General features: G+C 51.0%; 1 protein-coding gene across 1 annotated transcript in view; it reads right to left on the bottom strand.

The window, feature by feature from the left end:
• The window catches only part of TTC39A (tetratricopeptide repeat domain 39A), a 39,197-nt gene extending 20,180 nt beyond the window's left edge, over positions 1 to 19,017 (bottom strand). The window contains exons 1-5 of the mRNA XM_040627322.1: positions 18,900 to 19,017; positions 11,642 to 11,746; positions 2,762 to 2,893; positions 1,807 to 1,883; positions 457 to 524 (exon numbers count right to left, since the gene is read on the bottom strand). Coding sequence (XP_040483256.1) covers positions 457 to 524; positions 1,807 to 1,883; positions 2,762 to 2,893; positions 11,642 to 11,746; positions 18,900 to 18,937 — 420 coding nt within the window. The 5' untranslated portion in view covers positions 18,938 to 19,017. The remainder of the gene's footprint in view (positions 1 to 456; positions 525 to 1,806; positions 1,884 to 2,761; positions 2,894 to 11,641; positions 11,747 to 18,899) is intronic.
• Positions 19,018 to 23,964: the final 4,947 nt, after the last annotated feature.

Raw genomic sequence — 23,964 nt, 5'->3', positions numbered from 1 at the left:
GTGAAGATTTAATAGTATATGTAAATTTATATAAAAACAACCATGCTTTGGGTGTAAGATCTATAAAACCACATAGCTCTAATGTTCATACAAAGCCTGGTATGTCATAGAATCAAGTTTAATCCATTCAAACTTGCTTGTTGAATGAATCAAGCGTAAAGCAGGCTTTGTGCGAATGCCTGTCTCCCCACACGGCCCTTAGGAGGAAAACAGCAGTCATGAGGTGGAAGCACATCCTAGTAGTGGGTGGGAACACGTGTGCTCGGTGTGGAGAGGGGGAAAGCCCATCACCGCAGCCAGTGAGCCTGGCTGGGGCTGGGAGTGCTGGGGTCACCGAGCCTCAGTCCTCTCCTGAACCACAGGGAGGCTGGCTGTGGCTGCTATAGCCACTTCCGGCTTGGAGATGGTGACTGATCCGAAATCCCCAGGCCGTTTGCACAAGGAGAGGGTTCCTACCTGCAGGAAGGTCAGAGCTGCTCTCTGCAGCAGACACTCTGCATAGCAGACCTCAGCATGGATTTCCTCTGTAGGGAGAAAACGAAAGCCCTGAGGCCTTCTGGAACTCTTGGCAGGTAGCATGGGCCAAATCCTCCCCACCCTACTTCCCAGAAGGCAAAGGGAGCCCGAGTCAGCACCTTTCTCCTCCCCCCATGGAGGCAGGAGTCCGGCTCCTTCACAGCTTTCACCATGGTCCAGAATTAGCTCACATTCCCCGCACCAGCCTTCCACCTGGTTCCCCCAGCCCACCAGCCAGAGTGTCAGCAGGCCCTTCTCTTGTTCTCCAAGCAGCAGGGCAGGTGCTGTGCGCCAACCCCCTGCAGTGCCCGGCCAGGAGAAAGTGCTGGGCTGAGTGGACAAAGAAGATCCTGATCCAGGGAAGCCCACAGGCTGTAGGAATAAGGGAAGGAGAAGCCCAGGGAGTCAGGGGAGACTTCAGAAGAAAGGACATTCGAGTCTGGCCACCTGAGTTGAAAGGAAATGGAAGGATGAGGCAGGAAGAGCTTCCAAGGCAGAGGCCTGGGAGAACCAAAAACTCTGGGGACCGCCAAGCACAGAAGGTTGAAATGGGGTGAGGTAGGGAGAGACTTAGGGGACAGGTGAAGATGAGGGGCAGCGGTCTGGTTGCAAAGGGCCTTGAACGCTGCTGGAGGACTGCAGACTTGGCCCTGTGGGCATCAGGGAGCTCTGGAGCCATGGAGGAGGGAGTGGCATTGTCATATTCATTCTTTTGTGCTGGAAACTTCAAGGGCTCTTGAGGGTGGGGAAGGCCATTTGCTCCTGCATAGAAGAGCCCCCCACTGCTCACAGCTGGCCCCTGCTACCGCCAGACCTGCCACAGGTGGTCACGGCACACAGGCCCTGGCAGCCCAGACCATCCCTTCCCCCGCTTTCGGCTGTCTCATCCTGGTGGGCCAGCCTCCAAAACCACATTCCCCTCTGGGACACAGGATATCACTGTGGTCATCAGGCCAGAAAACCCAATCGCACACACAGTTCTAAGCCCATCCTGGCCCGAGGAGCAAAGTGCATGGACCTCGTGATAGCGTTTTCTTCCCCCAACTTCTGGGTCCACAGCAGGTCATGCCATCAGGTAAGTGAGCCCCCTCCCCAATCCCACCCCCCAACCTGAGAGCAACTTCTCCAAAGGCCCCAGGTCTGACCCATCTGTGCCCCAGCACCTAGGCCAGGGCCCAGCCCCTTTGGTGAAACTGGGAGGTTAAGTGCCCCTTCCCACCCCTCCCTGGGCCTGGAACAGGGTGGCCTGGGGTCAGCAGGGTTGAGAGGACGAACATTCAGATGCCACACCTTCCGTGAACTGGTCCATCGTGGGGCGGTGCACCAGGCTACTAAAGGAATCTGTCACAGAGGACTTCTTCCGGTGCCTGAAGAGGAAAGAGGGACCTCAAGTCATTCAGTGAGGGTGAGCAAGGGGCCCGGGTGGGCTCAGACGCATCTGCCACCCTTCCCATGGGACTCCACCCACACCGAACTGGCAACTCTCTTGAGTCCAGGCTTCCTCACACCCTTGCTTCTGTTGTAACCCCTACTTGGAGCTCCTCCCCTCCTTCTTCAGCCCCAGCCGGTTCCTCGTCACCCTTCAGGACCCAGCTCCAGCATCACCTCCTCCAGGAAACCTTTCCTACTCCTTTGGCAAGACCCCCACAGCCCCTGGAGCTTCCCTGCAGCACGCTGGGAGGTCACCATCCGCGCTTCTCCCAGACCAGCCAGTTCGGGTGTCGGGGGGCCAGGTCTGACGTTCCCTGGGTGACCCGTGCCCAGCACAGCAGCTGGCCTAGGGCAAGCATGAGTGTGTGCCCAGTGAAAGACAATACTACCTGTGTACAAACACTGAGGTTTCATTCATTCATTCATCCATTCAAGCAGTGTATGTGTACCAAATACAAATTACGCCCCAAGTCCTGTGACCAGTAACTTCATTCAGTTCCCACAACGACCCTATCTTTATACCTATTTTCCATATGAAGAAAGTTGAGTCCAGAGAGAGACTTGCCCAAGATCAAAGAGTTATTACGTGACAGAGCCAGAATTCGTCTCCATGAAATTAGGCCTGGCCCCTGAAGTTGCTTAGAGACTGGCTCAGACAACAAAGCTCCTGAGCAGAGCTGACAGGGCTTGGGGACACATCTTCTTAGCCAAAAGGAGCATCATTAATAGTGGCATTTTAGGCATTGGGATAGGCCAAGGTAGCAGAAGGATGGCCCTCAACACCCCTCATCCCTGCCCGCCCCAAGGCCCTGACCTCTGACACAGCGTCTGTGCCTCCTTCATCATGTTGCCAGCCAGCAGGATGTCCTGAGGGTCAAAAGTCATCATGGCCTGCATCTCCAGGATGGTGGCATACGTCAGCGAGTGGTACATGCTCTCCTTGGTTCTGCCAGAGAGAAGGGACATGAGAGCACCAACTCCCGGAACTGCAGAGGTAGCCGGCCTGTGCTGATCACCACCATGACCTCTCCGAGCCAGCATGGTGGGGAAACGGATCCAGGGAGGGCAAGAGACTCTTCCAAGGTCTGACCGTTCCATTGCTGCACAAAAGGCCTCAGACCCCAGCTCCTCTCCTTCCTGCTGCGTGGCACCAAGTGATTTTCCAACTCTGAGCCTCAGTTTCTCATCCATTCTGCAGGGATGGCAGCAGCAAGGCTGTGGGGAGGACTCAAGAAGGGCTTTAGCAACAGGTTGGCCTGAGGCCATGCCCCTAGTGCCCAGGGCCTGCCTCTCGCCTTCTGCCCCACCTCCCAGAGCACAGCCCAAATCCCTTCTCCCCTCAAGCTCCCCTTCCCCGCCCTATCCCTGGGGTTTGCCCCATCCTTGTTCCCTGGGCCTCACTGGCCGCATACCCTCCTGCCTCTCCCTATCCCATCATCTGACCACGCCCCTATCTGCTGAAGTCCTCCCGTGGCTTTCAAGTCCTATGGGATAACGCTTGCGCCCAAGGCTCCACACAACACAGGTCCTGCCCGCCTCTCCAGCCCAGCCCTCTGGCCCTTCTGCCCCAAGATCTGGTCACATTCAAGACCATACCCCTTGCCACATTGAGACACGAGTGCTCTCAAGAAATTCCTACACTTTCCCTCCTCTTGGCATTTGCACATGCTGTTCGCTCAACCTGAAATGCCCTTTCCCCACCCCCACACCCCGATTCATCTGTCAAGGGCCTCAACTGCCTCCAAGGCCATGGGCATCGGGTCTCCCTCCTCAGGAGCATGTGTCTATAACAAGGCATAGGTCATACTGAATTTGTATCAGCAGAGGCTTAGCTCTCTCCTCAGACTTAACTGTGGGCACCTCAAGGACAGAGCTTGTGTGGAACGCATCTCTGTCCTCAGCACCAGTGCGACAGGGCCTAGTGAGCCAGTCTCAGGAACTTTTGCTCCTTCCATCCTGCTTCTCCACGGCCCAGACCTCTCAACTGAAAAGTATATGGTGGGGGGTGGGGGAATGGCATTTAGTCTAACAAACGCAAAGAGAAGCAGGCAAGGAGGGACAAGAAAAATGTAGGTCCCCCTATGCACTTAGGGAAGTCGCAATATGTCTGGGCCTTGATTTACACTTCTGCAAAATGGGGACAATAACGCTGGCCCGTCCAGGTTCCTGTGGGACTGGCGGGGGATTACTCTTGCTTGCACACAGTAGGTGCTACGGCAATTTTCACTCCCTTCGCTACATCCCTTCATTATCAGTGCCGGGCTTCTGCTGGGAACTTCAGGGGAAAGAGATGACTAAGGTTTATAGACTGTTCTATTGTAAAATCATGTGACTTTACCCATTTTCATGCCTTTCTCATTCATAAAACTCTCTGTAAAATCAAAAACGCTTTGTAAATTAAGTGCTTTTTAACTTCCTGGTGACCCCCCCCCCCCGTGATATTATCCTGGGGAGTCAGTCAGCGGTTTTTAAAGGAAATCTAAGGGTGATCCACCCCTCACCAGCCCCTGCAGCTGTCAGGATACCTCGCAGGTCTTCGCTAGAAATGCTTAATCTGAGGGCAGTGGCTTGTGGAAAGGAGGCCACAGCCTGAAGTGGGGACAGAACTCAGGCTACAGAGTCCCTGAAACACAGGTTGAAATCTTGGCTTTGCCAGTGACCAGCTGTGTGATCCTGGTGAATCTTAAAGCTCTCTGAACCTCAAGGTTCTCCTCTGTAACATGGATACAATAATCCTTCTCACCTAGGACTCTGGGAGGCTTAAAGAGCACACCCGGGCCAGGGCCACATCGCCGATGCTCAATAAATGTGAGTCCTTCTGTGCCTGCCAGGGTCAAGGGTCACTGGATAGAAACTCTCTCCTTCAGGAGATGTTTCCCTGGCAGTACTCAGACCTACTCCCTGCCCCCCAGATAATCCCCTCCCACTCCAGTCTTCTCCAGTTATCAAGCCCCTCCCCCTCTACCCTCTCCGCACACCCGTGAGGCTGGAGACTCAGCCCCACCCACCCAGTCTGGTGCTGGGCCCAGGAGGGACAGCCCTGCCTGGGCAGCTGGCAGGCAAAGTGGAATTTCTAGTTTGAGGCCCAATGCCAGAACGTGCACCTGCGGCTGGGAATCCTGGCTCTCCCCAGCCCACCACTGGGAGCCCCTCGACTGTGTTCTGGACTGAGACTTGTGGTACAGGCATACATGGGAGATATTGCAGGTTTGGTTCCAGAACACTGCAATAAAGTCAATATTGCAATGAAGCAGGTCAAATGAATTTTTGGCTTCCCTATGCACACAGAAGTTTAATTAAGTCTGCAATAGCATTATGTCCAGAGTAACAGCATTATGTCTAAAAAAATACATACCTTAATTAAAAAATACTTTATTGCTACAAAATGCTAACCGTCATGTGACATTTCAGTGAGCTGTAATATTTTTGCTGGTGAAGGATCTTGCCTCGATGTCCATGGCTTCTGACTGATCAGGGTGGCGGTTGCAGGAGGATGGGTTAGCTGTGGCAATTTCTTGACACAAGACAACAATGAAGTTTGCTGCACGGATGGACTCTTGCTCTCACAAACGATTTCTCTGTAGCACGTGATGCTGTTTGACAGAACTTCTTCCAAAATTGGAGTCAAACTTCTCAAATTCTGCCGCTGCCTCATCAACTAAGTTCATGAAATATTGCAAACTCTTCGTTGTCGTTTCAACAATCTTCACAACATCTTCACCCGGAGTGGATTCCATCTCAAGAAACCATCTTCTTTGGGTGCCTGGGTGGCTCAGTCAGTTAAGCATCTGCCTTCAGCTCAGGTCAGAATCCTGGGGTCCTGGGACTGAGCCCATTGTTGGGCTCCCTGCTCAAGCGGGGGTCTGCTTCTCCCTCTCCCTCTGCCGCTCCTCCCTGCTCATGCTCTCTCTCTCACATGCTCTCCCTCTCATGTGCTCTCTCTCAAATAAATTAATGAAATCTTTAAAAAAAGAAAAGGAACCACCTTCCTTGCTCACCCATTAGATACAACTCCTACCCGCTCAAGTTTTATCCTGAGATGACGGCCACGCAGTCCCACCTGCAGACTCCACTTCTAGTTCTCTTGCTCCTTCCACCCCCATCTGCAGTCCCTTCCTCCCCGAAGTCTTGAACCCCTCAAAGTCATCCATGAGGGTTGGAATCAATTTCTTCCAAACTCCTGCTCATGTTGATACTTTGACTTCTTCCCATGAATCACAGAGTTCTTACTGGTGTCTAGCATGGTGAATACTTTTTAGAGTTTTTCAATTTACTTTGCCCGGATCCATCAGAGGAATCACTCTCGATGGCAGCTATAGCCCTTATGAAATAGATTCTTAAGAGATAGGAGTTGGAATTTGAAATGACTCCTTGAACCATGCGGCACGGTATGGATGCCGTGTTAGCAGGCATGAAAACAACATTCATCTCGTTGTCCATCTCCATCAGAGCTCCTGGGTGACCAAGTGCATTGTCAGTGAGCAGTATTTTGAAAGGAAATTTTTTTCTGAGGTCTCAACAGTGGGCTTAAAATATTCAGTGAGCCATGTTGTAAACAGACATGTTTTGTTGTTCAACTTAACACAGGAAGAATAGATTTAGTGTAATTTTTTTTTTTTTAGATTTTATTTATTTATTTGACAAAGAGAGGGAGAGCACAGCAGGGGGAGAGGCAGAGGAAGAGAGAGAAGCAGATTCCCCCCTGAGCTGGGAGCCTGAAACAGGACTCGATCCCAGGACCTGGAGAGCATGACCTGAGCCGAAGGCAGACACTTAACCATCTGAGCCACCCAGATGCCCCAATTTAGCGTAATTCTTAAGAGCCCCAGGATTTTCAGAATGCTAAAGGAGCACCGACTTCAACTGGAAGTCAGCAGCTTGCATTAGCTCCTAACAAGAGTCAGCCTACCTTTGAGGCTTTGAAGCCGGGCACTGACTTCTCCTCTGTAGCTACGGAAGTCCTAGACGGCATCTTCTTCCAGTAGAAGGCTGTTCTGTCTACACTGGAAATCTGTTGTTGAGCGTAGCCACCCTCACAAATGATCTGAGTCAGAGCTTCTAGATCACCTGCTGCAGCGTCTACACCAGCACTGGCCGCTTCGCCTTCTGCTTCTGTGTTATGGAGATGGCTTCTTTCCCTAAACCTCACCAACCCACCTCTGCTGCTTCCAACTTTCCTTCTGCGGCCTCCTCACCTGTCTCCGCCTTCACAGAATGGAGGAGAGCTAGGGCCTTGTTCTGGATAGTTTTTAGTTTAAGGGAATGTTGTGGCTGACCTGATCTTCCACCCAGACCACTCAAACTATTTCCATGTCAGCAGTAAGGCTGTTTTACTTTCTGATCATTCATGTCTTCACTGGAGTAGTACTCTTAATTTCCTTCCAGAACTTTTCCTTTGCAGTCACAACTTGGCTGTTTGGTATAAGAGTCCTAGCTTTCAGTCTATCTTGGCTTTCGACATGCCTTCCTCACTGAGCTTAGTCATTCCTAGCTTTTGATTTAAAGGGAGAGATGTGCAGCTCTTCCTCTTACTTGAACACTCAGGGGCCACAGTAGGGTTATTAACTGCCCTAATTTCAATATTGTTGTCTTTCAGGGAATAGCGAGGCCCAAGGAGGAGAGAGAGGGGGGAATGGCTGGTGAGTGGACCAGTCAGAATGCACACAACATTTATCAATGAAGTTCACTGTCTTACGTGGTGGTGGCCCAAAACAATTACAACAGTAACATCAAAATCACTGATCACAGAGACCCATAACAAATATAATCATAACGGGAAAGTCTGAAATGCAGCAAAGATTACCAAAATGTGACGCAGAGACACAAACTGAGTAAATGCTATTGGAAAAATGGTGCCGACAGGCTTGCTTGATGCAGGTTGCCACAAACCTTCGATTTGTAACAAATGCAGTATCTGTGGAGTGCAGTGTGGTATGCCTGCACAGAGGGAGGGCAACTCCCCAAACCTGGACACCCCAAGTTTAGTTCACAATACGCAAGTTCTTGTTTGCTTATAGACTCTTGACCCCTGAGAGTAAGAGTCCCCTCACCTCTGAGTAAAACCCAGCTCTGGGACATGATGCCCACTGGGGTCCTACCTTCTAGGCCCAGACCAGCTGTCAAGTTGGGGAGGGCACCGGAAGAGCCATCAGAAGAGCAGGGTGTTGGGACCTGGGACTCCAGTCATGTGGAGGTCAGCTAAGCCTAGTGGCCTCCAGCCCTTCCCTCCTCTACCAACAGCTAAGCAAACTAAACTAGAAGCTACTCAAAGAAGTGACAAACACAGAAAACAAATGCCCAGGCTGGGGGATGAGGCGCAGAGCTTGATGAGCTCGTTATTCCCTGAGGGCAAAGTATGCAGAACAATTAAATGAGACACTGCATGCACAATGAGGAACAGTGAATGAAACTGGACCCCAACATCTTTTGAAGCTTCGATGGCTGTAAATGGGGAGGGGAGGCCATTTTTAAGCAGGAATTATTTCCCCTAGAACAGTGGTTCTTAATAAAGATGGGGAGATAATTTTCCTGTCCCGCCCCCCCCCCAGTTGTCCCCCAGCATCTGGCAATTTCTTAAAACATTTTTTGGTTGTCAAAATGGGGATGTGGGTGGGAGTGTGCTAATGACATCTACTGTTTGGACAGAACTCTCTTAAACTGAAAAAGAAAGGAAAGACTCTTTGAATGGGGCAGGGGCTAAGATAAGGGGCAGCTTCACTTCCTTAAGTATGATATTAAAAGCTAGCCTCATGAAGAGACTGGTCTCTCCCCATAGTGCCTCCTTGGCTCAGGGCAAGCATTTCCTCCCTGGGGCCAGAGTTGTGGGGCCTGAGTTGTGGGACTTCTGAGAGAGTGCCCTCTTGAGGTGAGGGAGGGTGAGGCAGCCCCCCCACACAAGGGGGCTATGGGGAGAGGGTGTGAAAGGTGTGGGGGGAGGTGGCAGGGAGGAGCCTGCGTAGGGACAGGTAATGACCAGAAGGGAAGTGGAACTGGGGAGTCTTCCAAAACTACTGGGAGGGGCACCTACATGTGCAGGGATGCATCAGGATGGAGCTTGGCCTACCTCACATAGCGGCTACCCTCCACCTCAAGCCCAGACGCCCTCAGATGGGGGAGGAGGTGTGGGGACTGCTGCGGAGGGATCATTATAAGACTCATGACCATCACATGCTGAAATCCACGCCATCCTCCAGAAGCTGGGCCACCGGCCCCGACAGGAGAAACTGAACAGGTCAGGCTTGGGAACTTGGGGAAAGCAGTCCCCCTGCCTCAGCATTTGCTTTCCTGGGGAACTTGAGGGAACCAGATGAGGCAGAGGACAACCACAACCTAGAGCTAAAAAGAAGGGTTTAGGCAAGAAGGCACCAGACATGATTAGCCTCCTGGCCCCTCACCCCTAGCCCAATCCCAGAATTCAGGCAGCCAGAGGTTCTCTGACCATGCTGAGGAACAGAGGATTCTTCTCTGGAGAAGCTGACATCGGGGGCCGAGTCATCCAAAAACCAATCTCACCAATTACAAGGCCAAGCAGCCAGATGCTTCCCTTCTGGTCATTACCTGTCCCTAAGCAGGCTCCTCCCCGCCATCTTCCTTGCCCATCTCCCCCCACATCCAAAAACCAATCCCACCAATTACAAGGCCAAGAACTAGCTCTTAAATATGACCAGACAACCAGGGGCCAGGAGGCACTTGAGAAAAGCCCGCACCAGGAGATTCCCCCATTACACAGAAAAAGAGAGCTTGGAGAAAGCCAAGATTACATAGGGGAAAAAAAGTGTTTAAGAGAGAGACAATATTCTGTGATAACAACAAATATTTACTAGAGTGCTTACTATATGCCAGGCCATATCCTAAGGACTCTCATATTTCAAATTTAGATATAAAGAACAGAGTACATCCATAAACCAAGGATAAGATGTTTTAGGGAAAAAAAGAACATTCAGAGAACAATAACTACAAGGATATTAATTATATGATCACAGAAAAAAAGAAAATAGAAGGATCTCTTCTAACTCAATAGAAGGATTTAATGATAAGGTTGAGGAAATCTCCCCCAAATAAGAGGGGGGGGGGAAGAAATGCAAAATTGGAGGGTAGACAGGAGGCTTAGAAGAGGACTGGTCCAGGAGGTCCAGTGTTTGACTTACAGAAAGCCTGAGAAAGGGAGACTGAACATGGAGCCGTCATGCTAGAGAAGGTCCCAGAACTGAAAGGCAGTCTCCAAATAAAAAATACCAAATAAAAAGATGTACGTTTCAGCACATCGTCGTGAAATTTCAGATTTGCAAGAACAAAAGAGAAGATTCTAAACATTTCTGGGGAAGAAAAAATGATCACACGCAAAGCTAGAAGAAATAAGGGTTCCTGTGGCTACAGCAGATGCTAGAAAACAGGGATGCAATGCCTTCAAAATTCTGAGGGGGGGGGCGCGGATTATATTCATGCAACTCCTTCCTAGGAAAGTTTCTGGAGGACACGCTGTGGTAAAATGGGGGAGGATACCAGAGAAAAAGCCAGGTCAAGGAAACCAGAGAGAAGCAAAGGGAGTTCCAGGAGACAGCTGGGACGTGGCCAGTAGACACATCTGTCTTCCAGCAGACAGGTTTCCAGGGAAAAGCTTATAAAGAGTTCAGGATAAACGTATGGCAAATTAGGCAAATGAAAAGACAAGACAATTATTAACTCCAGAAAGGAAATGTAATCTTACAATGTATGGCTTGTGTCTACAATGAGCATCAGTTACCTAATTATAATAATGTAAACATTACTGATTTAGCCAGATAATGTGATACGATGAGAGGAGGATGAGGGAAGGGAGGTAAGGCAGGGGTATAAGAAAGCTAAATTCTTGTCTACCAATAGATGTTGAAAAGTAAAAGGTTAAAAAAAAAAGAATATTATGGTCTATTAATTCTATCTTAATTTGTCTTTAAAAAACTGAAAAAAGGGACGCTTGGGTGGCTCAGTGGGTTAAGTGTCTGCCTTTGGCTTAGGTCCTGATCCCAGGGTCCTGGGATCAAGTCCAGCGTCGGGCTCCTTGCTCAGTGGGGAGCCTGCTTCTCCCTCTGCCTGCCGCTACCCCTGCTTGTGCGCGCTCTCGCTCTAACAAATAAAAACTTAAAAAAAAAAAACTGAAAAAACTGACAAAGGAAGAGCAGTATAAGCATATTATTTAGAAAGAAGGCAGTAAATACTGGAACAAATGGCTAAATGATTAACCAACATTACCCTAAAGGACTTGAGTAAAGGCAACTCAAATCTTTAGTGCTCTGGGGAAAAATGAGGAAAAGCAGCTGTGTTAGAGCTGACAGGGGAGAAACCCCCAGTGGATTCAGCGGGAACAAGAAATCAAAGTGGAAGAGGCCACAAGAACCTAAAAGGAAGAAAGTCACAATGACCTTGGGGAGGGCCTGACTGCTCAGGGCTGTACAATGGGGAGCCTGAGCCCCTATTTTTATGGGACTCTCGGGGGGTCATGGTGACCCAGAAGGCTGAAGGCAGTCAGTTACACAGGGTTCCTCTTACATAAGACCTCTGGTTCTCCATGACCAGACACCCCCATCCCTATACTACACATGGGCTCTTGAGTGTGTTCATGCCTGGGCACGGATGTGTGCGTGCACATACATGTGCGCGGGCACACACACACACACACACCCCGGGCCCCCACCCCCAACCTAGGCTTAAGCCTCACCTGGGCTTGAGGTAGCTGAGTGCTTCTGAGAACTGGTTGGTGAGGAAGAGGTCCAGGGCAATCATGCACTGGTCCAGGGCCTCATGGAGGCTGCTCACAGAAGTCCTGTTGGGAGAGACACAAAAGTGACCAGGAGACCTCAACCCCCCTTTGGGCTGGAACCAAGCCCCACGGGGCCCATGTGACCTCCCTGTGGGTCTTGGGTGCCTGTCACAAGCTCTTCCAGGCTGCGCGCTCTGTACTGGGACAAAGACAATTTGGACCCACCTCTAAGTGTTCCTAAAAGTGGGAGAAGAGCAGAATGGGGGTGTCATCTGAGATCTGGTGGAGGGGGTTGGGGAGGAACAGAGGATGGAAGGCAAGGAAGCCTCGGGAACAAATTTATCTTACCCCTCATAAGGGTAAAGGGAGTCTTTATGGCCCTTCTGACCCATTGGGCTTTTCTGCCCCCCAGGGGGGCACAGCCCACCCACTAAATCCCACTTCAGTCCTTTTCCTCCTCCTCCTTCTCCAGGACTTCTCCTGCCTTCCTCAGGCCTGCACTCTAGAACCCCAAAAACACTGTCACAATGGGCTATAGTGTGCGGCAGACCTGTAAGCCCTGTCCAGGGCCCTTTATCCTCAAGGGTCACCTTCCCAACGGCATTTCAGTGGGCCGGACTCTCTTCTAGTCTTCTAGTCTTCACACTCCTCTATAGCTTTTATCACCCTCACACATACACTTTTATTTGTTTATTTTATTTTTACTTATTTTGTGCTTATTGTCTGTCTTCCTCCACTAAAAGTAAGCTTCCCGAGGGCAGGAATCCTTGTTTTTTTCACTGCTGTATCCCAGCATCTAGTATCTGTTACAAAGTGGGCTTTTGATAAGTATCTGTTAAATGAATGAAAAAAAAAAAGATTGAACACTAGGAGTCTCAGATTAGGAGAACAAATCCTTGACCTTCCCGGGTCTCAGCTTCCTCATCTGAAAAATGAGAGATTGAACTAGGAGATCCCAAAAGTCCTATCTTGAGGATGGTCTTGAGGATGTCTCTTCTCAAGGAGTCTCTTTTGAGAGAAGGTTCCACAAGGAGCCTTGATGACCTCACTGAAAGGAGATCCTTTCCCCCACAGGTTAGTTGAGAGAGAGTCCCTTTCCACCAGGTAAATGTCTACACGTACCTTCGGACCCAGCTCTAATTTCTCCTCCTTGGTGCAGCAGCAGATTGTCCCGGCAAATCGAAACGTGTCCTGTTCAAAAGTGAACTCTTCTTCCTTCTCCCAAAGCTGTTTTCCCCCAGTCTTTGCCATCTTCATAAATGATACCCTTCTATCCAATTTCTCAAGCCAGAAATCTGATAGTCAGCCCTGATACATACCTCTCCTGAGCCTCCGCCATCTACCCCCTCCCTGAGCTCTGCCACTTCTGCCTCCTGAATCCAGCCCTGGTGCACTCCACCCAGGTCTGACGGAAGACTGCCCCTTCCACTCTTGCCCCTCCTACCCCTCCTCTCTCTCTCTTTCTCTCTCTCTCTCTCAGACCATTTTGCTCAGGATTTCAAGTCTCTTAAAGCTCTTCCTTGCCAGTCTCTTTGACTCTGTGAGATTCTGAGTAATTTCTTCAGATCTTCCATTTTACTAATTCTCTTGAGGTGTGTCTGATCTACTTTTCCTGAGTTTTTAATTTCAATGATTATCTTTCACGTTTCCAGAAATTCCACTTGCTTTCTTTTCAAATCTGCTTGGTCGTTTTGGGCGGTATTTTGTTCCCTGCTTACTGTTTCAAGTCCATCTTTGATTTCTTTACATGTTTTTAAAATATTTACATTCTAGATCTCATAATTCCAGCATCTTAGACTCTCAGGGAAACAAATTCTGTTGTTTCTTGATTTGAGTGTCTACTGCTCACAATGACTTGTTTCCTTGTGTGTTTTGTAATTTTACCATGAGCTCCTATTCATCTGATCCCAAAGGGATCTTAGGAGAAAGATCTATTCCTCCAGAGAGGATTTTCACTGACTTTGGCCAGATTCCCTGGGGTGCAACCATCCGATGATATTTAAGTTACTTTTTTGGGTTAGTATTTCCAGGACCACAAAGGGAGTGTGTCTTCAAGCCCAAAATTTGTGTGAGAGCAGATTCATATTTATAATTTCCTCCACCAGACCTGTCATCTCCCTTTTTGTGGGAGAGTGGATATTTCTTTCTGGTCAACGACTCTATTTGCTGAGGGGGTAGCCCTTTGAAGGTCCCAGATTCATGTGGTGGTGGTAGGGAGGCTAGGTTTCAACTCCTCACACTGTCACTGGGTAGGCCCAGGTCCTTACTTACCATCCCTGGAGTGGTCATTAAAACTCAAGGTCCTGGATTTCTGGAATTTGTCAACACCCTCACACTGCTGAGGCTTCATCTCAGCTTGATCTCAGCTTCCTTTTTATTCTTGGCTTGAGAGGATTTCTGTTACTTCTGTGGGAGCTCAGGAATGTATTTTAAAGGATGTTTGGAGTAACCCATGCAGCCTTTAGGTAGTTTTTATAAGGGAGAATGTTCGAAGCATTATTCCCTCTAACCCATCCTTCTCACAATAGCCAAAGTTATCTGTTGGACCATGTCACTTCTGAATTTGAAATCCTTCACTGGCTTCCTATTACTCTTAGGATAAAGACGAAGTTTCTTTCTATGACCGAAAAGGCCCCACCAAAAGCAGCCTCTGTCCCTCTCTTCATGAGACAGTGTCTTCCTTTGTGCCCAGGGCTTAGCCTAGTGACTGGTGTTCAGTCTGCCCATTCTGTTAGATGAATCAGTGAAGAGGCAGTGAGCACCTACAGCCCTGGGTGTTTAACTGGCCTTCTCTCCTTGAGCCCTCACGAAGCCTATGAAGTAGGATTATTATCCCCACTATAGATGAGGCACAGAGGAGAGGTGACCAGGCCAAGATCACATGCCCAAGCACGGGTTCTAATCAAGTTTCTGCCTGAGCCAGTGCCTACCCACCAGCTCAGCCCCAGGAAGTCAAGCCCATTGTCCTGGCTTATGACCATCTCTAAACAACTCCAGAGCCAAGAGCCTACCTCCCATTTCTGCATACACCCCACCACCACCTCTGCCTCCCATCAGGAAAGACGTTCTGCCTCCTTGCTCTATGTGGAGAGAAAGACAGATGATACATAGCACAGAGGTGCATTACCTCCCTTGACAGCCCCAGAACCTCTTCTGCTTAACTGTAGTAAGGTGGGTCTGAGGTGACCTCTCCAGACTGGGAGCTGCTTTGGGGTGGCCCTGGGGCTGATTTCCTCCTTCTTTCTTCCCACAATACACACTAATCTCTGGTTCTGGCCCAGACACGGCCCTGCCCTTGAAGAGTTCACAGTCTACAGAAGTGACAGATGCAGGCAGAAGCAGGGACAGCCAGAACCATCAAGGCTGCAATCATGGGGATCACTGAAGGCTAAGGGGGCCCACAGGTGGAGATGGGGGCACTTGAGGAAGATTTCCGGAAAAGATGGCACTGAACTGAGGACAAGATGGAGAAAGAAGTCCAAGAGGGAAAAAAGGCGAGCAAGGAGCTAGAGTCATGATACCATAGTGACAAAGAGGCACAAGCTGTAGGGGCGAGGTGCCAAGATAGGCTCTGGAAGGCCTGCTAAGTGGAGGGGTACGGCGGGGATGTCCTGGCTGTCTAGGGAGCTCAGGAAGGTGGGAGACATTGGCCCCATTTGACTTATGACGGCATTCATAACCACCCCTTCACCACCATGAGAATATCACTTCAAGTTCTAAACTGATGCCTGCCTTACTTCACTCAATCCTCCCACCAGTCCAGGGGCAGGCCTGCTTATCTGCATTTGACCGATAAGGAGATAAAGGCAATAAAGATAGGAACCTAGGGAAAAGATAGAAATACTTTCCCAAAAAAAAGCAACCTTGCCAAACCTTTCTCCTCCGCTGGCTGTGACTCAGGTCCCCACTTCCCCGCAGGCCGTCCTGCGTCTTCACCTTTCTGCTCCAGGCCACCTTGCCAGCCCAGGTTAATACATTACTGAGCTCCTGAGGGGTTGAAGGTGGACTTTCCACTGTGGAAAGGAGAACCCGAGACACTGGGCTGCCACTGAGCTGGATGGAGCATGGAGTAGGGCTGGTGACCAATGCCACGAGCTGTAGCATCGTAGGGGAGAGAGGCTTGAGGCTGGAGTGAGAAGGGAGCTGTCAGGCGGCCTGGAGTCACGGCACCCTCACCTTCCCCCCCGCCCTTCCCCGCTTCAGTCCACCTGGAAGCTGCTACCCTGACACCTGGTGCACACAGCTGGGTGGAGCAGGGGGACCTCTCTGTCCCCACTAGGGCAGTAGAGGCAATGCAAGGAAGTCACTCAGGGAGCGGACTGGAGCCAGAGCTGGCTTTTCCTCCCTGCTTCACCATTCAAGAGGAACTCTGTCAGCGGTGTGGGGCGGGGAGGGGATCTGTCCATGGGGACTTATCCCAAAGTAACCTCTCTAAATTGCACATGTGGTTGTATCTCCTTCCAGAGCACCCCCCTTAGCTGTGAATAAAGTGAATATTATGTGACATGGAGCAATGTGACATGGCCTCATGCAGTGGCACCTTCAAGGGTTTTTAAAGCAGAAAACCCTGGTCTCAAACTGCAGCTCGGCAATTGTTCATCAGAGAAACTTGGGAAGGTTCTTTAACCTCTATGAGCCTCAGTGTCCTCATTAATAAAATGAGAATGGCTGCTCCCACCTCCTAGGGTTGTTGAGAAGAATGACTGAGACAGTAAAAGTACTTGGGAAATGTTAGCCATTGTTACTTGTTCTTCTATGAGAATGTGTTTCCATCATGTCTGCAGCAACACCGCTTTTATAAGAAAACTAAATAACTTTAAAACATCGAGTGTACCTATCCTCTGACCCAGCAATTCCACTCCTGTGGGGCAACCGAGAAGAGAACTCACATATGCGCAAAAGACGACCTTATGAGAATATTTACTGTTTGAATAGCAAGACCCTGGGAACCACCTCAAAGTCCATCAAGAAGGCTGATAAACAAAGAAATGGGGGACTCTACGTTGGGTGGAATATCACACATCAGGGAAAGTGGGGACCAGAGCTGCAAGGATCAAGAAGACTACATCTCAGAAACCTGAAGCTCAGTGAGAAAAAGCAAGCCACAGAATGACTCATGCTGGATAACTCCATTTATATAAAAATTTTAAAGTCAGAACAAGCTACGTTTTCTTAGACTTACACTCAGTGAAGGAATAAAAACAGCGAATGACAAAACCAATGATACTGTAACAGTGTTGTAGGATGACAGATGGTAACTACAGTGTGGTATGCACAGCATAATACGGAGAAGTTGAATCACTACGCTATACACCTGAAACTAATGTAACGTTGTGTGTCAGCTATACTCAAATTTTAAAAAATTAAAGTGCAAATGACAAAACCAAAATTCAGGACAGCAATTATCTCTGGAGGGGGAAGAGGGGAGGGTCCACAGAGGCTTCTCTGCTATAATTTTTTCTTAACAAGAAGAATATGAAATAAGTGGGCACAATGTTAACATCTGAAAAAGCTAGGTGGCAAGGGCATGGAGTTCATTTTATTATTTGCTGTATTTTTCCTGAAGGCTTAAAATATTTCATAATTTCCAAAGTGGTGGAAATTTAAAGTTTGGTTTGTTTACCACTGACCCTCATATACTGGGCTGGGCTCAAAGCAGGCCTTGGGAGGGTTTGCTGAGTGACTGAGTATCTTTGGTGAAGGTGGAACTGGATTGCCTCTGCTCTGCTCAGACCCCACCAGGATGGCACTGACCAGGGATGGGGGCAGATGGACCTGTGTGGCCTCAAAGAAAAGGGCGACCTGGAGGGCATGCAGTGGGGGCAGGTATGGTTCAGTATGAGGAAGATCCACCAGTGCTAGAAGACAGAGCTTGCTGCCCTAGAGGCCCATGGAGGCGCCAGAGGAGCCTGCGGTTGTAGAGTGGACTCGGGCAGGGATATGAGCGTGCAAGGAAGAGGGATGGATGTGGCTTCTAGCCTGGGCAGTTCAGGATTCTTTGATAGTGCCCGGTTCCATGCCTGCCTTCTCTCGTGGAAGCTTCTTTTCTGGGCACACTAGGGTGGTGCTTAGTCAGGGCTGGGCAGAAGGGACCTAACCAGACTCCGGATTTACATACTTCAACTCAGAGCAGGAAGGGAGCAGCCAGGCCTGGCCTCCCTGTATTTTCCAAAGGAGGGACCAGAAGTCTGGGGAGGATAAAGGATGTGGCCCAAATCATACAACAAACATGGTCAGGGCAAAACTCATCAGGCAACCGTCCCCCAGGCCAGAGTGTCCCTCAGTGACCCAACTTCTAAGCCTTCACCCAGGATGCACACACACGTGCTGTGGAGGCCTCCAGCTGAGGCTGGCACCAGCCCCCCTCGCCTCCGTGTTCACATGTTAGCCCTGAGGCCCTTGGCAAATATTGTCCCTGGTGGTGAGGCTCCAGGTAGGGCGGACACACCTCCCAGCTCACCTGAGCCAGATCTCCACCCAGCAACTTCCCAGCAGGGCCCTCAGGAGTCGCCCCCCACTCACGTGCGCCCAGGAAAGGGCCAGCTGCTCCAGGTGTCCCAGCAGCTAGCAGCTGTCACTGCTACAGGGGCAGTGTAGGGACTCTACAGGGTTCCTCGGTGGGGCGGGGAAGAGCAGGAGAGCCATATTGGAAGCGACAACACCCACCTTTACTACCCCAGTTCCTGCTGCGCCCAATGGGCACAGCTGATTCATATCTCAGCCTTTTAACTCCTTCAGATATCCCCGAAGATTAGGCAGTACGGCACCCAGGTGGGGGCTCTGGCATCAGAGAGAGCTGGGTTCAAATCCCAGGCCCACCGCTCACCTTCTGGGTAACGGAAGGCAAGTCCCTTAAGAGCTATGCCTCAGTTTCCTCAACTGTAACGGAGGTGAAATAACAGAGCCCACCACAGGTGTAAACGCCACGAGGGGAGGAAGGCGGCTCTGACGTGGCCGTTACTACAGCTCCGTGATAAAGTTGGGACCCAGAGGGGAGTGACCGCCCCAGGATCCCCGGAGCCTCTACTCCCCTCACGCGAGCGTCCGCAGCCCCCTCCCGACTCCCCGGCGGCGGCGGCGACTCCCGGAGGCCGGGCGGGGCGCCGGGCCCGGGCCCGGGGGGCAGGGCTGGGAGCCGCAGTGCGGGCCGGAGGCGCGGGGGAGGCCTGGCCCCGCGCCCACCGCCCCCCCGGGGCCGCCCCCGCCGCGCACTTACCCCGCGGGCAGGGAGTCCGCTGCGCCCGCCGAGCTCATCGCGGAGGGGGGCGGGCAGCGTGCCCCCGCCGGACGCCAGCCGCGGCCCAGGTGCTGCCGCCGGAACCCCGAGCCGGGCGCTGTGCGGCCGAGCCGCAGACGCGGCGGCCGGGGAGGGGCGCGCCGGGGGCGGGGAAGGCGGCGGGGCCGGGCCGGGCCTCGGTCTGCTTGCCCGCGCAGTGGGGCCGCGGCCGCCGCCCGTCTGCGGCCGACTGGAGGCCGGGGCTGGGCGGGGGGCGGCCTCGGGATGCGCGCCCACCCTCAGCTCTCACAGGTGAGAGGCCCGGGCGCCCAAGGTCCTCCGGGCCCATGCCGCGTGCCCTCGCTGCGCAGCCCCCCGGGGCCGGAACTCGCTCCTTCCTCACACAGCCCCACCTATTTGTGGCCAGAAAGTTCTCTCAGACCTGCGGTCCACCTCCCCGTCACTCTCCCCTCCCCCCACCCCAGCTCCCGCCTCGCAGCGCCCCCCACCTGAGCCCTTCGTCATCCCACCGCATTGGTGGGGGGTATTCATGCTGAGAAAAACACAGCCTCCAGAATCAGGCTTGCGTTTTAACACTCCCTTTTGCCCACTGCCTGACGGTGCGTGCAGCACACAAGAAGGTGGAAAATAACGCGGTTTAGCACTCACTGCTAGCCAGTAGTTCACACTCGCCTTCCCAAATCAACGCCATAGCTGCCATTTTACAGAGAGGAAGCACAGAGTTTATGTCACTTGCTCAAGTTAACTCACCTAATAAATAGCAAGTTGTGATTGAAACAGGCCCTCCTGACTCCAGGGTGGACACTCTTGCCTCTCTCTCCCCCTTGGTCCCCTCCCCTCTGAGTCCCCAACCCCTATATGGAGTCACCCATAACACTCCTCAAATGCTGTGCGCATAGCCCTAAGGTATATGTCTAGGGCCAGGGTTGAAGCCCACCTGGCCTTCTGGCACAAAGAACCACTGGTCCCTGAAGAGTTAACCAGCCATCACTTCCAGGTCCCAGATGCTCTTAACCATGACTCATCAGAGCACGTGGCTGCCATTAGAACCGTCCCTTTACAAAGGCAGGGGACAGAAGGAGGAGGGACTCGGAGCTCCCCTGGAGCAACCCTTAGCTCCAGGATGTCAGAAGAGGAAGCAGGAGGAGCCTGTACAAGCAGGCATGGTAGGAAGAAGGCTGCGGACTAGATCCTGGGAGAGCCAGGTAGATTGGGCCTGGTGGCAGAGGGGAGAGAGGTTTAGAAGATTACTGTTTAAATCTAGACAGGCTGTCTGGAAAGGTAGTGAGTTCTTATCCTGCCCATACGTGAACAGAGGCTAGACGTTCACTTGCAAGAATCATCCTATGTCTGGGATTCTCAGACATGGGCACAGAAAAAGTAACTACAAGGAGCAGGCGATAATGACGTCCACCATCCTCTGGAGGAATCCAGAGAAGAGGGAATGCAACATTGACTGGAGGCGTTAGGGAAGGGCTTCTTGGAGAAGGTGGGCACAGAGTTGAGCCTTGAAGTTTATATCGTTTATACACAATAAAGTCATGGAAAGGGTGTACCAGATGGGAGAACAGCATGGGTGAAAGCAGCATGGAGGTGGGCAGAGGCACGCCCATGTCGGCTGGCGTTTGTGAGGTGGGTGAGAAGACCAGCAATGTGTGTGAAGAAGAGCCTCAATAATGGGGCTAGGGCACCCTGTGACACGCCATGCCCACCTCTGGGCATTTGTACATGCTCGTCCTTCCACCTGGGACACACATTCCTCCCTTGTCATTCATTATTCATTCATTTAATCTGGGTTCGATCCAGAAGCTTACAATTGAAAGACTTCTTTTCAAAAAAAGAATACAAATTTACCAATATAAAACTGCCAGAGTCCTTCCAGAGCCCCAGCAAGGGCCAGGTGAGTGAGCGGTTCTGCAGCCTTATGCTACGTTAGTTACAGGTAAATCTTTATTGCATTTGACCAACATTTACTAAGAATCTGACAAATGCCCAAACTCCTACTCGCCCTGCAGGTTTCAGTTCAGACAGCACCTCTTCCAGAAAGCCCTCCCTCCCTGGCTGGGTCAGGGGCTTCCTAACCGCCTCTGACCTACCCTCATCACCGTAGGCTGATGGTGGTGGAGTGAGGTGTGTATGTGATTATCTCTGCCATCAGACTGGGAGCTTTTGGAGGGTTAGGGCTGGTCAGACATTTCTGTTTCTGATGAATCACCGAATACCAACACTGGGCCTCGCACGTTACCATTTCCCTCTGAGGTAATGGTTATAATAATGACTGATGTTCACCGAAGGCTTATTACACGCGACACATGTTAAGTGTAGAACATGGACTATCTTCTTTAATGCTCGCTTTTAACCACCTCTCTGAGCCTCAGTTTCCTCACCAGTAAAATGGAAATACTGCCGCCTGCTTCAAAGGGTGTTTGTGAGGATTAAGAATTCCTGTATCTAAAATGCCCAGCAGAGGGGCGCCTGGGTGGCACAGTGGTTAAGCGTCTGCCTTCGGCTCAGGGCGTGATCCCAGCATTATGGGATCGAGCCCCACATCAGGCTCCTCCGCTAGGAGCCTGCTTCTTCCTCTCCCACTCCCCCTGCTTGTGTTCCCTCTCTCGCTGACTGTCTCTATCTCTGTCAAATAAATAAATAAAATCTTTAAAAATAAATAAATAAATAAAATAAAATAAAATAAAATGCCCAGCAGAGTACCTGGCAGGTGACACAGTGCTGTGCGGTGCTCTGGTGGTGGCGGGGGTGAGGCAGATGCTATTATTCTCCCCTTTTGTAGATGAAAACTGGAGCTCAGCAAGTCAAGCAGCCAAGCTACCCTTGGAGCTGGAACTCTCCCCACACAGCAGTGGCAATGATGTTGGAGCCATTCACCTGATGAGTCAAAGCCCCAGAGTGGTCCACCCTTCAGGAGGGCTCCACCCGGGCAGCTCCCAGCTCCCAGGAGCTCTGGCTCAGCCCCAACCCTGGGGAGGCTGGGAGTCACCACTATTTCTGCCTCCCAACCCAGGCGACTCTGCTCAGGTCGCCTGCCCATCTCTACCTCAAGCTGATAGCCAAGCTGTGGGGACCAGGGGAGTACACTGAGTCCTGGGTTCCTTCCTCCCCTGCTGGGGGAGTTTCCTGCTGCTTTGTGCCTGGAAATTGCCAGGCCTGCTTTTTCTCTCATTTTCTCCCCAACCTGCAAGAACAAATCACTGGGCTCACCACACCTGATGGCCCTGAGAACCTCCATGGACTACTTTGACCTGTCCCATCCTCAGCTTAAGAAGGCCCTCAATAAATATGTTTCGTGAAACCTCCTCAGGATGCTCCAGAAAGCCCCATAGTGGCTTTATCTCCCATCCCACAGGGGCCTGGACCAAGTGTGACTTGGACTCAGGTCTTGACTCCTTTTCCTATAGGAAAAGTGTGTGGACAAGGGGGTGGTCACAGAAATGAGCATGTGAAAAGTGATGTCATTGTTGTAGAAACAGCTTAAGTTGGGAAGTCCGCTCTGCCTCTACCTCTCTGACCCCATCTTCCCATCTGTAAATCTGGAATAACATGCCAGCCTCCCAGGGATTCTGTGAGGCTTTACTCATTACTCAGGTGATGACTGGGCCCCTTCCCCCTTCTCATTCCCTTCCTCCAGGCCTTTCCCTGGCATGAAGCAATCCCCGACTAGCTCTCTCTACCAGCCCAGAAATAGCTAGTTGGACTCCAGAGCTCCCCCCAACCAACCTAGCTGGGCTGGTGACTATACAGCGGGTTTTCTTAAAGTGAGTGAGCCCCACCCAGCAGGTTGCAGGCTTGGGCAGATTAATAATTCACAACCAACAGGCCCATCAACAAAGGGCCCTTGCACAGGGCTGTGACAATCACAGTTCTGAAATATTCCTTGGCAGGGGCTCTTAGGGAAGACCTAGGCCTATTTGTTGGGCCAGCCTCCTCCCTCCTCAGGAACTCTGACCCCCACTAGCTGTGTAACCTTGGGCAAGTTACTGCCCCACTCTGGCCCTTAGGTTCCTCTTCTCCCCATGTAGAGGCGAAAGAAGGGTGGACTAGGAGCCCAAGGCCCTTCCTTGCTCTGATGTTCTTAGTTCTGGGATCTGAGCTCTTGTATCAAAGTCTGGTCTCCCAGAGCTGCTGAAAGTGGGTCTACGGAAGGAGCCCCAGTCAGGCACAAGGGACCAGGAACAGTTTTGATTGAAAAAAAGAGGCAGAACTCTAATGAGATGTTTCAGGCATTGAGTGGCATCTTGTCGGGGGTTAGAACTTGGACTACAGAGCCAGAAAGATCTGGCTGGACTCCTGGCCCCACCACATCCTAGCTGTGCAGCCCCAAGCAAATCACTCTATGAGCTTGAGGCAGGGCAGGGAGTGGTTCAGAGAGAAGGTTAGCACCCCAGCTCTGACACCCTGGATCGGTGACTTTAGTTCTGAGATGGGGATGATGACGGCACCAACCTCATTAGGCTGTCACAAGGATTAAATGAGGTAACGTACGTAAAGCACTTGGAACAGGGCCCTACCATTAGTCTTTGAGCTTTAGTTTCCTTACCTATAAAGCCAGGATAACAGGATTGTTGTGAACGTTAAATGAGCAAAGGGACCCAACAGAGCTTTGGAACCATGCAAGGCTATCCAGAGAAGAGGGACGTCTCCTAAGATAGACATGCAGACCTGACCTGGGCCACAAGGACATCCACTGGACACCCACCACATACCTTTATGGCAAACGGGCTACCTCCTACATTGCCATGGGGAGTAGAAAGCAGCACCATCTTTCAGAAGGGCAACTGGAATTTTGGACTGAAAACCTTAGAAAGGTGACCCAATAACACCTAGGCAACAAATGTGTCTGAAGAAATAGTCAGACCTAAAGATTTCTGGTACAAAGATTATGTATATATAGTGTTTCCTATAATAAGGACACAGCTGTTAATAACCTAAATGCCCATCAATAATTATTTCAGTGAATTATAGTGAATTTATAGGGTCAAATATTCTGCAGATATTTAAATTATGTTTATAGAGAATTTCTTTGCCTGGA

This window comes from Ursus maritimus, unplaced genomic scaffold (assembly GCF_017311325.1).
Source record: "Ursus maritimus isolate PB19 unplaced genomic scaffold, ASM1731132v1 scaffold_12, whole genome shotgun sequence".
Lineage (NCBI taxonomy): Eukaryota > Metazoa > Chordata > Mammalia > Carnivora > Ursidae > Ursus > Ursus maritimus.
The sequence above is the reverse complement of the archived record's forward strand: the minus strand, read 5'-3'. Positions and strand labels throughout refer to the sequence as shown.